The sequence below is a fragment of the Macaca nemestrina genome, chromosome X (genome assembly GCF_043159975.1).
Source record: "Macaca nemestrina isolate mMacNem1 chromosome X, mMacNem.hap1, whole genome shotgun sequence".
Lineage (NCBI taxonomy): Eukaryota > Metazoa > Chordata > Mammalia > Primates > Cercopithecidae > Macaca > Macaca nemestrina.
Genome location: NC_092145.1, coordinates 15,000,619 through 15,018,705, shown reverse-complemented (window position 1 = coordinate 15,018,705; position 18,087 = coordinate 15,000,619). Strand labels below are relative to the sequence as shown.

The following is an 18,087-nucleotide window of genomic DNA, read 5'->3' as shown; positions in this document are numbered from 1 at the left end:
CCTCAGTCCCAGTAGTTTCCTGACTTGCCGCATTAGACTGTGTTTTGTTTATGAGGAGGTTGGTTTCCCTGGCAATGGCAGCTCGCCAGGGCATGCGCATTTGCTCCACTGCAGTAGCAGAATGCGGCTGTGAGGCCAGGGGAGGGGTTCTGAGGGCCGCAGTGGCTGGAGTTATTTGGCAGACATGACGTCAGTTTTTCTGAGTTAAGCTGCCATCGTTATTGTATGTGGAGCATTTTTTTTTTTTTTTTTTAATAAAGCTTGGAAGGCTTTTAGCCGCTCCTTTTCTTTCCTCCCAAATTAACTGCTCTCTATATGCTCACCAGTGACTTTTTAAGGTTTGAGGCCACCGATGCCCTCAGGGCCCCGAGGGGAATCATAATAGTATGAGAACAGGAAACAGACTGCCTGGTTTCAAGCCTCGGCTGCTTGCTCGCTGCATGACTGTGGGAAGGTAACTTAAATCTCTCGGGTTCCTCAGATGTAAAACGGGGATGCTAACAGCATGTTTAGAACAGCGCCTGGCACATAGTAACCATTATGTAAGTGTTGTCTATTATTATTTGTAGATACTAAGGGAGACTTGCCTGGAAGCAGACTTGTATCCGCAGTGTACAAACTCATCCTTTAGTGCGCACACTGGCCGGATAACACAAACACACATTTACTCCCACAGCACACAGACACTGTCCACAGTACACACACTTGCCTTCCAGTACACAGACATATCCAAAGGCACACCGACAAACACCACAGCAGAAAGATTTTCCCCAGAACACACGGACACCCCACTCCCCGTATCATTAGACTCTCCCAGAGGCACATATGTACTCCTTCATGCAGAGACTCACCTAAGGCACACTGACGCACCCCGCGTGACACAGACTTGCCCCCCCCCACATAAGGACTCTACTATGACACACGGACAATCCCAGCATCATGCACCGTTCCCACATCACACGAACCCTTTCTAGGAAACACACAGCATGCAGACTTACCCCATACAACATGGCTTCCCCGACAAGCACACATACTCTCAAGGCCAGTAGCCTCACCCCAGAGCACATAGACTTTCTCCAGAGTATACAGCTTCTTCCCACAGGAAACAGACTCTCCCCGGGGCACACAGACACCCCTGAGATCACACACTCTCACCACAGATCCTAGACTCATCTTAGAGCACAGGGACTCTTGCCAAGAAACAGACTTTTCGGAGAACAGACTCATGAGACAGCTTGAAGACCCGCATCGCAACGTAGACTCTCCCACAACAGACAGACTCACCCCATTGTGTACAGACAAGCACCACAGGCCACAGACCATCACATCAGGACACAGACCTGCCCAGCACTACACAGACACTCCCTAGAGCACGTAGAATCACCCCACAAAGCACAGACTAAACCCATACTACAGAGACTCCCCCTATAGCTTTCAGACAAGTTTACCCCACCACAAAGACATGCGACAGTACGTCTTACAACATCTATCACTCCTTGATGCACAGGACTGGGCCACAGCACACAAACTTGTCCTACAGTGCACAGATTCCTGTCACAAAAGACACACTCACCACACAATACAAATACTTGCTCCAGCCGGGCGTGGTGACTCACGCCTGTAATCCCAGCACCTTGGGATTACAAAGTAGCACAAGCTGCTGCCTACAAAACAGGAGATGCCCAGCCATGCACAGAGATTCACCAAAATGCGCAGATTCACCCATCAATATAAATACTTGCCTCACAACTCACGCAAACACCATCGAGCACTGAGACTCACCCTAAGTGTACACACAAGCCCTTCGGGGCACAGACTTACTCTGTAACATACCACAGACTTACTCTGTAACATACTGAATCATATCCGCCACACTTAGATGTGCCTTATGATTCACAGTGATGCGTGTAAACGCATAGATTGCTTCCACAATGCACAGAATTGCATCATAACACAGACTTAACTCCACAGTGCAAAACCGACGGTGCACATAAACATTTCCCAGTCGGTAGACATACAACACACATATTGCCCCTCCAATGTAAAGATTTCCATCATGGTGGACAGATGTGCTTTTCCATGCTGTTGAGCTACAACTCTGGCCTACGACAACAGAAATACAGCTTGTGTAATAGTTACCAGCAAGGCCTCTAGATCCATACTAACTGGGTTTGAATCGAGGTCCCATCCCTTGCTGATTGTATCACCTCGGGTAAGTATATTTCTTTGTTCTTTAGTTTATGCAACTGTAAAACAAAGATAACAGTAGTGCCTACTTCAGAGAGTTGTTGTGAATAATAAATACATTAAGATTTGTTAAGTGCTTAGTACACTGCCTGGCACATACTGACAATTAGAATTGTTAATTTATATTACAGCCATCACTGTCGTTACTACCAAAACAAAAAAAGGCCTATCCCAGACGTCTAGAATCATCTGACAACACGAAGGCTCACCATATAGTATATAGATTAGCTCTAGAACATCTAGAAACACTCGACAGCACACAGACACCCCGCCATAGTACCCACTTACCCTACAGACCGGAACCCTAACCAGACATCACTCCCAACACACAGAATTGCATCACAAGTAAGAACTTTGTGCACAAGCTTGCTGTATAACACATCCCACAATACCCAGACTGGAAGCCAGGCTGTGTGTTGTACCCAGCCTTGCCCCACAAGGCACAGGCCCACAACACACACACATACACACACACACACACACCCCCTAACCTCATAGATATGCCCTGCATCGCACAAACACACCTTATCACACACATATTTTTGTTTCACATGTGGATACCCCTGCTCTTCACAAACATGTTCCAAAATACATGCTCCTAAAATTGGCAGCATCACATGATAATACAGAGCCCCCATTCCACAACACTTTTTTGTTGTTGTTTTGTTTTTGTTTATGTTTTTGTTTTTGAGACAGCGACTCACTCTGTCGCCCAGGCTGGAGTGCAGTGGCGCAATCTCGGCTCACTGCGGCCTCTGCCTCCCAGGTTCAATCAGTTCTCCTGCCTCAGCCTCCCGAGTAGCTGGGACTACAGGCATGTCCACGCCTGGCTAATTTTTTATATTTTTAGTAGAGATGGGGTTTCACCATGTTGGCCCGAATAGTCTTGATCTCCTGACCTCAGGTGATCTGCCCACCTCAACCTCCCAAAGTGCTGGGATTACAGGCGGGAGCCACCATGCCCGGCCACAACACATTTTACACTTATCTCATGCTTGTCTCATAAAGAACTACATGCCCCACATCGCCTAAGTTGCCCGTAAATCTGACTTGCCGAACACTACCACACATATGACCAGGCCCCACACTACACAGATTTGCTCTGTAATACCTAGATAAGTCCTACCATGCAGAGATATCCCCCTAAACAGAAAACCAGCCTAAATGCACAGTGTCACATCACAACAGACACACAAACTCATCCCATAACATGCAGACTTGCACGAAAACACGCAGACTCCACAAAGCAAACCCATGCCCACAATGCTAAAACCTACCACACAGTGCCCAGATTGGCACAAGACAAAGACTAGCCTCAACTCATCTAGTCTCAACCCACGTGATACAAAACTTGCTCTACAATGGTTAAAAGCTTATACTCAGGTCTCAGACTGCCTGAGTTACAATCCCACATGCATCACTTACTAGTTGTGTGACCTTGGAAAGGTTTCTGGAACTCTCTGTGCCCTAGTTTTCTCAGCTATTTGTTAGGAATAATTATGTAATAGGGGTACGTATCTCTTATAGCTGTTAAGAGGAATAAATGGGCTGGGTGTGGTGGCTCACACCTATAATCCCAGCACTTTGGGAGGCCGAGACGGGCGGATTACCTGAGGTCGGGAGTTCGAGACCAGCCTGAGTAACATGGAGAAACCCCGTCTCTACTAAAAATACAAAATTAGTTGGGCGTGGTGGCGCATACCTGTAATCCCAGCTACTCAGGAGGCTGAGGCAGGAGAATCGCTTGAACCAGGGAGGCAGAGGTTTCGGTGAGCTGAGATCATGCCATTGCACTCCAGCCTGGGCAACAAGAGTGAAACTCCGTCTCAAAGGGGAAAAAAAAGAGGAATAAATGAGTTAATGCCTATAAAGTGTTTAGAGCAATGCTTTGTAAAGAGTTAGCGTTACTGGTGTTAGCTGATCAGGTTGTCATTGTTACTCCACACGGAACTGGAGCATAAAGGTAAGACTCAATCTAAAACAACTCGAATCAACCCACAATGCATCGAATATCCCTCAGAAAGCACAGAATCGCATCACAAGGAATACTCTCACCACTCTTTTCCTATAACACCCATACTGAGTGCACCTATTTTTTTTATTTTTATTTTTTCCAGATGGAGTCTGCTCTTGTCGCCCAGGTTGGAGTGCAGTGGTGTGATTTCAGCTCACTGCAACCTCCACCTTCTGGGTTCAAGCAATTCTCTTGCCTCAGCCTCCCGACTAGCTGGGATTACGGACCCACCACCACACGCGGCTAATTTTTGTACTTTCAGTAGAGATGGGGTTTCGCCATGTTGGCCAGGCTGGTCTCGAACTCTTGACCTCAGGTGATCCACCCATCTCTGTCTCCCAAAGTGCTGAGATTACAGGCATGAGCCACCACACCCAGCCTGACTGCACCTATTCTGTAATGCCCAGAAGCATCTATCGTATAGAGTTTCTGCATAACACCTAGACTTGTCACACAACACCTAGACACACTACAGTGCGCAACATACCCATGAAACAAAAACTCATTCATACAAAGAGTCGTCTCAGTTTAAGCGAATGCACGCTATCACACACATACATGCCCTCCAATACACATACTCACCCCAGAACACCACGTTGGCTCCGCAACACAAGGAACTCACTTCCAAATCTCTAGAAACAATCCACAAGCCATAGACTTCTCCAATATGCAGAACAGCATCTCACCACATAAACGTGACTACAATTAACAGACAAGAAACCAGGACATGCCCCATAACACATACATTATCCCCATAACATAAATGCTGGTCCAGCAAAATGCTGTCTTGCCTATACAACACTAAGATGTGCTTCGTAAAATACAAACTTGTTTGACAACACAAATTAAAATATTTCAACATGCACATATATACTCCATCACACACAGACTTGCTCTACAACACACCGACACACCCCATATCACCTAGACTTGACCCAAAACACATGGCAATACCCGATAAACAGTCACTCCTTTTTTTTTTTTTTTGAGACGGAGTCTTGCTCTGTTGCCCAAGCTGGAGTGTAATGGCGCGATCTTGGATCACTGCAACCTCCACCTTTCAGGTTCTAGCGATTCTCCTGCTGCAGCCTCCCTAGCAGCTGGGACTACAGGTGTGCACCACCATGCCCAGCTAATTTTTGTATTTTTAGTAGAGACTAGGTTTCATTTTGTCCAGGCTGGTCTCGAACTCGTGACCTCAGGTGATCCACCTGTCTCGGCCTTGCAAAGTGCTGGGATTACGGGCATGAGCCACTGCGCCTGGCCTCAGTCTCTCCCTTTAACACACAGACTGGCCACACAAAATAGCCTCTTCCTGCTACAACTTCCCTCACAGCAGCACATCCCACAAAGGATGGTCCACATACAGAGAAACACAGTATGCAGATATGTTCTGCAACACACGGCCTTCCTGGACAAGACCTAGACTCGCCTGGAAACACCCAGATCCATTTTACATCTTAAAGACTCACATCCCAGGCCAGGTGTGGTGGCTCATGCCTGTGATCCCAGCACTTTGGGAGGCCGAGGTGGGCAGATCACGAGGTTAGGAGTTTGAGACCAGCCTGGCCAACATGGCGAAACCCCGACTCTACTAAAAATACAAAAATTAGCCGGGCATGGTGGCAGGCACCTGTAATCGCAGCTACTCAAGAGGCTGAGGCAGGAGGATCGCTTGAACCTGGGAGGCGGAGGTTGTGGTGAGCCAAGACTGCACCATTGCACTCCAGCCTGGGTGATGGAGCGAGACTCCATCTCAAAAAAAAAAAAAAAGATTCAAATCCCAGATTAGTCTGCCAACCCATGGACATGCTCCACAATGCATGGATAGAACCACAATGCATGGACTTGCGTTACCACACATGGAACTACACAGACTCTACCTTTAACATACAAATGGTCTCCATAAAACACTTCCTTGTCTCTTCAAAACTTAGCTTAATATCAGAAGAAATGCTTGAAAATACACATAGACTCAACAAGGCATAGACATACCCCCCTTCAACTAGCCTTGTCCCTTAACACTGAGACTCATCTGAAACATAGAGATTCATTATGCCACACCTAGAATGGCCCCCCAGAACCCAGACTAATTCCAGAACACCCAAATAGGAGCCACAGTATATGGACATAACTCTACATATACAAATCCTTCCTACAACATAACAACTAATCCCACACAACAGTTTCTTGCTCCACAACACCAACACTGACCTCCCTGTGCATAGAATTGCTGGACAATACAGACACTTCCTACAATTACAGATATGATTCACAATACTAAGACTTGCTGTAACACATGCCAACTTATCCAAGCCACACAGAATCACAACATTATAGGTATTATCGGACATGTCTGTGTATTTTGGGAACAACTGAATTTACCCCATGACACCCAGCCTTCCCCAAAATACATGGACATGTCCCATAATACATATAATTTCGAGACAACAAAGACTGGTCCTGAAAAATAGGTTTTTTATTTCATAACACCAACACTTAGCTGAGAGCACATAGAAATGCTGAGCAAAACATGCATAAAACCCCACGATGCATACACATGCCCTACAACATGCAAAGTCACTTCATAACACACAATCTCACTGCAACACTCCGACCCAGGGACTCACCCTGAGACGCTCGGACTAACACATCACATCCAGATCTACCCCCACCTAACCCTAATTGCCCCATGTCACCAGACTTACATTGCAATAGCCAGACTTGACCTGCAATAGTCTGATTTGCCCCATAACAGCTAGACAAGACTATCCACACAATACATACAAAGACCCCCAAAATGTTTGCTTGTCTCCACAACACTGACAGTTTCTTAAGAACACATGCAGATGCTGGAAAATACACAACCAAGTCCTGCAGCACCAAGAGATGTGCCTGTAACACCCAGATTGCCACACGACACCCAGAATGGCTCTGCAAAACTCCAGAGTGCACCACAACAAGAATACATGCCTTGCAACACCAGATCATGCCTTACACCAGCAGTCCCCAACCCATTTGGCACCAGGGACCACTTTTGTGGAAGACAGTTTATCCACGGACTGGGAGTGAGGTGGGAGGGGTGGTTTCGGGATGAAACTGTTCTGCCTCAGATCATCAGGCATTAGATTCTCATAAGGAGTACACAACCTTGATCCCTCTCATGCATGGTTCACAGTCGGGTTCACACCCTTATGAGAATCTAATGCTGTAGCTGATCTGACAGGAGGCAGAGCGCAGGTGGTAATGCTTGCTCACTCACTGCTTGCCTCCTGCTGTGTGGCCTGGTCCCTAGCAGGCCATAGAGTGGTACTGGTCCGTGGCCCAGGGGTTGGGGATCCCTGCCTTACACCGCATGTTGTGCTCCGTAATACACAAACCGTCCTAATAACATAGACTAACTCTGTACTTACTTGCCTCAATAACATTAAGGCATGCCTTAGAAAACATAGAAATGTTGGATAACATACAGAAAAAAAACACATAAATAACAGATATACCCTATACCACTTACCCTCGCCTCGTAGCACTCAGGTTCACCTGTGGCAGCTACATTTACCCCCAAAATACTTAGACCTACCCCACAGCACCCAGACATGCCCCACATAACCAGAAATATCCCATATCACTCAAACACCTTCCAACAACCAGACTTGCCTGGCAACCCAGAGTGTCCCACAATCCATAGTCATGGCCCACAGCCAAGAGACTTCTCACAACTTACAGACTGGCCGCAAAAAGCATCTTTTGGCTTTCACAACATCAAGACTTTCCACACAGTGCATAGAAGCAATGGACAAAGTTCAGAAAACCCCAGAGTGTACTGGTATGCCTCATAACATCCAGAGTGACCCCATAACATAGGACCTAGACTGGCCCGATAACATAAAATTAATACCGGTGATAAACAGACATGCCCTCTAATATATGAATTCATCACGCAACATGCACACTGTCCCCACAAACACCTTTTTGGTATTAAGAAGAAAAAGACTAGCTTCACAGAATGGAGAAATGCTGGACAGTGCACCTGCAGTTAAAAAAACCAACCTCACAGACATAGCATTCAGTACCCGAATGTGTTACATAATAGCAGGCATCACCTTATGACACACCTATCTACCCCCCAGCACCAGAGTAGCTCCATAAAATACCTTCTTGCTTTTACAGTGCGAAGACTCGCCTCATAATACAAGTCTGACATACTGGAAAACACTCAGACAAAACCCTTAACATACATAAATATCACCCAGATTCACTCCACAACATGAAATCTAATCGTGTGAAACCCATGCTAGTCCCTAAAACCAGACACGCCTTATATCACCCAGTCTAGCTTCACAACAACCAGACATAATGCAAACCAGCCCCACAACTGAAAATACTCCACACCCAACAAATCTTCCAACACAGAAACTTGCCGGGCAAAACAAACGCAATGGCTCACGCCTGTAATCCCAGCACTTTGGGAGGCTGAGGCGGGCAGATCACTTGAGGTTGGGAGTTCGAGACCACTCTGACCAACATGGAGAAATCCCATCTCTACTAAAAATGCAAAATTAGTCGGGCGTGATGGTGCATCCCTGTAATCCCAGCTACTCTGGAGGCTGAGGCGGGAGAATCGCTTGAAGCCCGGAGGCAGAGGTTGCAGTGTTGCACCATTACACTCCAGCCTGGGCAACAGAAACTCCATCTCAAAAAAAAAAAAGAAAAAAGAAAAAAAGAAAAAAAACTTCTTGACACTCTCACACCAAGACTTGCTTCAAAGCACACGAAAAGGATATAAAAGGATTGAAAACATACAGAACAACTTTGCAATGTGCAGATATACAACAGTACTCACCTCACATTACAGAGAGTCATACAACAAGATCCATGCTGGTTCCACGATACACAGACACATTCCATATGCAGACACAGACACATTCCATACATACACATGCACATTCCATACACACACACGCACATTCCGTACACATACACACACATGTACATTCCATACACATGCACATTCCATACACACAGACACAGTCCATATACACACACACATTCCATACACATACACAGACACATTCCATACACACACACACATTCCATACACACACATTCCATACACACAGACACACATTCCATACACACACGTTCCATACGCACACGCAGACACATTCCACACAGGCACACATTCCATACACATACACAGACACATTCCATACACACACACACATTCCATACACACACATTCCATACACACACACACACATTCCATACACACACGTTCCATACGCACACGCAGACACATTCCACACACACACACATTCCATACGCACAGACATACATTCCATACACATACACAGACACATTCCATACACACACAGACATTCCATACACACACACAGACACACACATTCCATATGCACACACAGACACATTCCATACACACACATTCCACACACACACACATTCCATACACACAGACATACATTCCATACACAGACACATATTCCATACATACACACAGACACATTCCATACACACACACAGACACATTCCATACATACACAAAGACACATTCCACACACATACAGACACATTCCTCACACACACATTCCATACACATAGACTCATTCCATACACACAGACACATTCCACACACACACACATTCCATACACATACCCAGACACATTCCACACACACACACATTCCATACACACACACAGACACATTCCACACACACACATTCCATACACACACACAGACACATTCCACACACACAGACCCTTTCCACACACACACACATTCCATACACACACACAGACACATTCCACACACACACATTCCATACACACACACAGACACATTCCACACACACAGACCCATTCCACACACACACACATTCCATACACACACACAGACACACACATTCCATACACACACAGACACATTCCATACACACACACATTCCATACACACACACACACACACATTCCATACACATACCCAGACACATTCCACACACACACACATTCCATACACATACCCAGACCCATTCCACACACACACACATTCCATACACACACACAGACACATTCCACACACACACATTCCATACACACACACAGACACATTCCACACACACAGACCCATTCCACACACACACACATTCCATACACACACACAGACACACACATTCCATACACACACAGACACATTCCATACACACACATTCCATACACACACACACACACACACATTCCATACACATACCCAGACACATTCCACACACACACACATTCCATACACATACCCAGACCCATTCCACACACACACACATTCCATACACATACCCAGACCCATTCCACACACACACACATTCCATACACATACCCAGACCCATTCCACACACACACACATTCCATACACATACCCAGACCCATTCCACACACACACACATTCCATACACATACCCAGACCCATTCCACACACACGCACATTCCATACACATACCCAGACCCATTCCACACACACACACATTCCATACACATACCCAGACCCATTCCACACACACACACATTCCATACGCACACACAGACACATTCCACACACACACACATTCCATACACACACACAGACCCATACCACACACACACACATTCCATACACATACCCAGACCCATTCCACACACACACACATTCCATACACATACCCAGACCCATTCCACACACACACACATTCCATACATATACCCAGACCCATTCCACACACACACACATTCCATACACATACCCAGACCCATTCCACACACACACACATTCCATACACATACCCAGACCCATTCCACACACACACACATTCCATACGCACACACAGACACATTCCACACACACACACATTCCATACACACACACAGACCCATTCCACACACACACATTCCATACACACACCCAGACCCATTCCACACACACACACATTCCATACACATACCCAGATCCATTCCACACACACGCACATTCCATACACATACCCAGACCCATTCCACACACACGCACATTCCATACACATACCCAGACCCATTCCACACACACGCACATTCCATACACATACCCAGACCCATTCCACACACACACACATTCCATAAACATACCCAGACCCATTCCACACACACACACATTCCATACGCACACACAGACCCATTCCACACACACACACATTCCATACGCACACACAGACCCATTCCACACACACACACATTCCATACGCATACCCAGACCCATTCCACACACACACACATTCCATACGCATACCCAGACCCATTCCACACACACACACATTCCATACACATACCCAGACCCATTCCACACACACACACATTCCATACACATACCCAGACCCATTCCACACACACACACATTCCATACACACACACAGACACATTCCACACACACAGACCCATTCCACACACACACACATTCCATACACACACACAGACACATTCCACACACACACACATTCCATACACACACACACACACTCCATACACACACATTCCATACACACACAAACACACACACATTCCATACACACACGGACACATTCCATACACACACACATTCCATACACACACAGACACATTCCATACACACACACATTCCATACACACACAGACACATTCCATACACACACACATTCCATACACACACAGACACATTCCATACACACACACATTCCATACACACACAGACACATTCCATACACACACACATTCCATACACACACACAGACACACACATTCCATACACACACAGACACATTCCATACACACACACAGACACATTCCATACATACACAAAGACACATTCCACACACACACAGACACATTCCTCACACACACATTCCATACACATACACAGACACATTCCCTACACACACACAGACACATTCCACACACACACATTCCATGCACATACACAGACACATTCCATACACACACATTCCACACACACACACAGACACATTCCCTACACACACACAGACACATTCCACACACACACACATTCCATACACATACCCAGACACATTCCACACACACACACATTCCATACACACACACAGACACATTCCACACACACACATTCCATACAGACACACAGACACATTCCACACACACAGACCCATTCCACACACACACACATTCCATACACACACACAGACACACACATTCCATACACACACAGACACATTCCATACACACACACATTCCATACACACACACACACACACACATTCCATACAAATACCCAGACACATTCCACACACACACACATTCCATACACATACCCAGACCCATTCCACACACACACACATTCCATACACATACCCAGACCCATTCCACACACACACACATTCCATACACATACCCAGACCCATTCCACACACACACACATTCCATACGCACACACAGACACATTCCACACACACACACATTCCATACGCACACACAGACCCATTCCACACACACACACATTCCATACACATACCCAGACCCATTCCACACACACGCACATTCCATACACATACCCAGACCCATTCCACACACACACACATTCCATACACATACCCAGACCCATTCCACACACACACACATTCCATACACATACCCAGACCCATTCCACACACACACACATTCCATACACATACCCAGACCCATTCCACACACACGCACATTCCATACACATACCCAGACCCATTCCACACACACACACATTCCATACACATACCCAGACCCATTCCACACACAAGCACATTCCATACACATACCCAGACTCATTCCACACACACGCACATTCCATACACATACCCAGACCCATTCCACACACACACACATTCCATACACATACCCAGACCCATTCCACACACACACACATTCCATACACACACACAGACACACACACACACACAGGCACATTCCACACACAGACACATTCCATACACACACACATTCCATACACACAGACACATTCCATACACACACACAGACACATTCCACACACACACACATTCCATACACACAAACACATTCCATACACACACAGACACATTCCATACACACACACAGACACATTCCACACACACACATTCCATACATACACACATTCCACACACACACACACATTCCATACACACACACAGACACATTCCACACACACACACATATTCCATACACACACATTCCATACACACACACAGACACATTCCATATACACACAGACACATTCCACACACACATTCCATACACACACACAGACACATTCCATATACACACATACACATTCCACACACACACAAACTCATTCCATACACAGACACAGACACATTCCATATACACACACACATTCCATACACACACAGACACATTTCATATACACACAGACACATTCCACACACACACACATTCCATACACACACACAGACACATTCCATACACACACACAGACACATTCCACACACACATTCCACACACACACACATTCCATACACACACAGACACATTCCATACACACACACATTCCATACACACACAGACACATTCCACACACATATTCCACACACACACAGACTCATTCCATACACACACACACACACACACACACACAGAGGCACATTCCACACACACACATTCCATGCACACACAGACTCATTCCATACACACACACAGACACATTCCATACAGACACACAGACACATTCCACACACACACACATTCCATACACACACACAGACTCATTCCATACACACACACAGACACACACACAGACACATTCCACACACAGACACATTCCGTACACACACACATTCCATACACACACACAGACTCATTCCACACACACACACATTCCATACACACACAGACACATTCCATACACACACACATTCCATACACACAGACACATTCCATACACACACACATTCCATACACACACACAGACACACACATTCCATACACACACAGACAAATTCCATACACACACACAGACACATTCCATACATACACAAAGACACATTCCACACACACACAGACACATTCCACACACACACATTCCATGCACATACACAGACACATTCCATACACACACATTCCATACACACACACAGACACATTCCACACACACACACAGACACATTCCACACACACACATTCCGTACACACACACACATTCCACACACACACACATTCCATACACACACACACACACACAGAGACACATTCCTCACACACACACACACATTCCATACATACACACACACATTCCATACATACAGACAAATACCATACACACACACAGACACACACACACACGCAGACACATTCCACACACACACACATTCCATACACACACACATTCCATACACACACACATTCCATACACACACACACACACATTCCATACACATACACAGACACATTCCATATGCAGACACAGATACATTCCGTATGCATACACAGATATGTCCCCCCAAAATAGATTGTCTCCATCATATGCATATTAACCCAACCAACTATTTTTGGAACTCTGTAACACCCAAACTTGACTCACAAGACACATAAATACTGAACCACACAAACGAAACATACACTACCCACACATACGCATTGTTTGAAGGCTTGCTGCAAAATACCCAGACTTAGGCCATGATATACAGACTTGGCCCATTAACCTATACCTACTTTGAATCACAGGAACTAACAGAGCAACACTCAGACGTGGCCCACAGCCACAGACATGCCCTACCAAACAACTTTTTGCCTTCATAAATGAAGGCTTACCTCACAGGACACAGAAAGGATGAATAACACAGACAAATCAGACAACACAGAAACATGTCCCATGACACCCAGACTTGCTGCACAACATTCGGACTCACACTGTGACACTCACACTCACTCAATAAGACTGATTACTTCACAACGTACACACATAGCCCAAAACACGCAAACATGATCCATAACTGACAGACATGTCCTACAATACAGGGACATGCCGCACAATTTACAACCTTTTTCTACACTGCCAACAATTGTCTCACAATACAAAGACATTCTGGATAACACACAAATAAAAAACCACAAAGATGTGCTTCATAGCACGCAGACTTACCTCACTACTTTCAGACTTACTTTATGGCACCCAGGCGTACCTTACATCCTACGCATTTACCCTGCAACACTCAGCCTGGCCACAGAATATATTTACATGTCCATGCCTCACAACATATGCACATGCCTTCCAACACATGGACACACCCACAATACACAAACGTTTTACACAACATAGACCGACCCCAAAGAATGGCATCATAATGCACAATTACAGCCAACTCAGATCTAGCCTACAGAACAAAGACTCACCTCCCATACTTTCCACACAATTCTGAAATTTACACCAAACATTCACACTCATCGCAAAATAACTCACCCCAGAACTGACGCAGCACAACGCGTAGATTTGCCCTCACTTAGAACAAACTGACAGCTCACGCTTGTCGCCCAATGCCCAGACACACCTTATAATATACAGACAACGCTTTCACAATGTAGACATTGCCTAAGCAATGCACAGAATTCCATAACATCACAGAGCTCTTCCTGCAACGTCAACTTACCTCACAGCACCCAAGATTGCATCAGAACAGACACTCCACTGAAAATATATGGCTTCTTCCACACCTCCTGGATGCACCTCACAATACACAAATATGCCTGGTAAGATACAGACTCCTCAGAAACATGAAGTATTGCATAAGAACTTACAAGCATTTCTCAAAACATACACTGCATAATTAATGGATACACAGCATCTACTCACAGTCTCAAACACACAGACTTGCCTACCTCCCCATCACCCCCTGCCAGCATAGGCTTCTGCAGCAGGTCTAAGATGTACTGCAGAAAACAGACTTGCCCCACTCTGCATGGAATTCTACCCAACTTTCAAATTCATTCTATAATGTACAGACTTTCACTCTTACCTATAGCATTATCCCACAATGCAGAGACTTACTCACAAAGCAAATGATTACCTCAAAATGCACAGAGCCACCAGATAGGCACCCAAACACACAGACATGTATGACAACACCAAGAAACACTCTATAACATGCATATGAGCCCACATTGATCTCTTCCATAACTTCCACACTAACCACTCAACACCTAGACCAACTTACTATATCACACATGCTCCATGACATAAGACTCCCAGCACAGCCCATGGAATCCCGTCACAATGAACAATTATTATTATTTTTTTTAGATGGAGTTTTGCTCTTGTTGCCCAGGCTCAAGCACAATGGCGCGATCTCGGCTCACTGCAACCTCCACCTCCTGGGTTCAAGCGATTTTCCTGTCTCAGTCTCCTGAGTAGCTGGAATTACAGGTGCCCGCCACTACTCCTGGCTAATTTTTGGTATTTTTAATAGAGACGGGGTTTCACCATGTTGGCCAGGCTGATCTCAAACTCCTGACCTCAGGTGATCTGCCCACCTTAGCCTCCCAACATGCTGGGATTACAGGCGTGAGCCACCGTGCCCGACCGTGAACAATTTTACCTCTCAGTGCGAAAATTCACAAAATGTCAAGACTTACCCCACAGCTAATCCAATATTACCGTAACACCTGAAGTTGCCTGAAGAGTCAGTCATGTACCGGAGTACTATGCATATGCCTCACAATGCCTACAGTGAACCTACAAGAAAATGACTTGCCCTATATTGCTCATACGCACACCAGGACATGCCCTATAACCCACAGATAAGTTCCGTAATGCAAAAATCTCCCTAACAATGCACAGCCTCACTCTACAACAGACAATTACTCCACTATGAGAAGAAGAGATCCCAAATATTCAGCCTCACCCATAAACTCATAGTCTTGCCACACCACCTTAAAACATGTCTTACAGGCCGGGCATGGTGGCTCATGCCTGTAATCTTGGTGCTTTGGGAGGCCAAGGCGAACAGATCACCTGAGGCCAGGAGTTTGAGATCACCCTGACCAACATGGAGAAACCCCATCTCTACTAAAAGTACAAAATTAGCCAGGCATGGTGGCGCATGCCTGTAATCCCAGCTACTCAGGAGGCTGAGGCAGGAGAATCGCTTGAACCCGGGAGGTGGAGGTTGCAGTGAGCTGAGATCACGCCATTGCACTCGAGCCTGGGGGACAGAGCTAGACTCTGTCTCAAAAAGTAAAAAATAAAAAATAAAAAATAAAAGGCATGTCTTACAATGCACAAACTAACTTCACAATACTTACATACAACTTACAGTGGACACATATACCCTATGACAGAAAGGTTTTCCTGCAAACACAAAATTGCATTCTGATGCACAGATTTACCCCCTAATGCACACAATCACTCTGCAATGCAGATGCCCCACAAAAAAACCATATTACCCCCAACACCCAAAATTACCCCAAGACTCACAGACTTGCACCACAGGATCAAGACCTACCCCATATTGTACAGATATGCTCCTCACCAAGCATGCCTTGTACGATACAGCCTCACCCCATGAGGTACCCTTGACTGAAACCCGAGAGATGGGCTACAGTGTACTTACCACAGTGTACTTACCCCCACAACAACGTGGAAAACTCTCTAGTGAAAGGTGTGTCCTCCAGTGTACAAAATACCTTGCAAATTCATAGACATTCCCCACAGTCTCACAATTGCCATGTCATTTTCAGACTTTCTTCCAAATGCAGACTTACTCTAAAACACTTAGAATTAGACATACAGACTCAACCCATATGAGATTCTCCCCACA

General features: G+C 45.6%; 1 protein-coding gene across 2 annotated transcripts in view; it reads left to right on the top strand.

Moving 5' to 3' along the window:
- The window catches only part of LOC105499822 (uncharacterized), a 78,494-nt gene that overhangs the window by 3,235 nt on the left and 57,172 nt on the right, over positions 1-18,087 (top strand). For both annotated transcript variants that reach the window (XM_071088396.1, XM_011772628.2), the window contains exon 3: positions 570-2,212. In XM_071088396.1, the coding sequence (XP_070944497.1) occupies positions 570-974 (405 nt within the window). In that variant the 3' untranslated portion in view covers positions 975-2,212. The remainder of the gene's footprint in view (positions 1-569; positions 2,213-18,087) is intronic.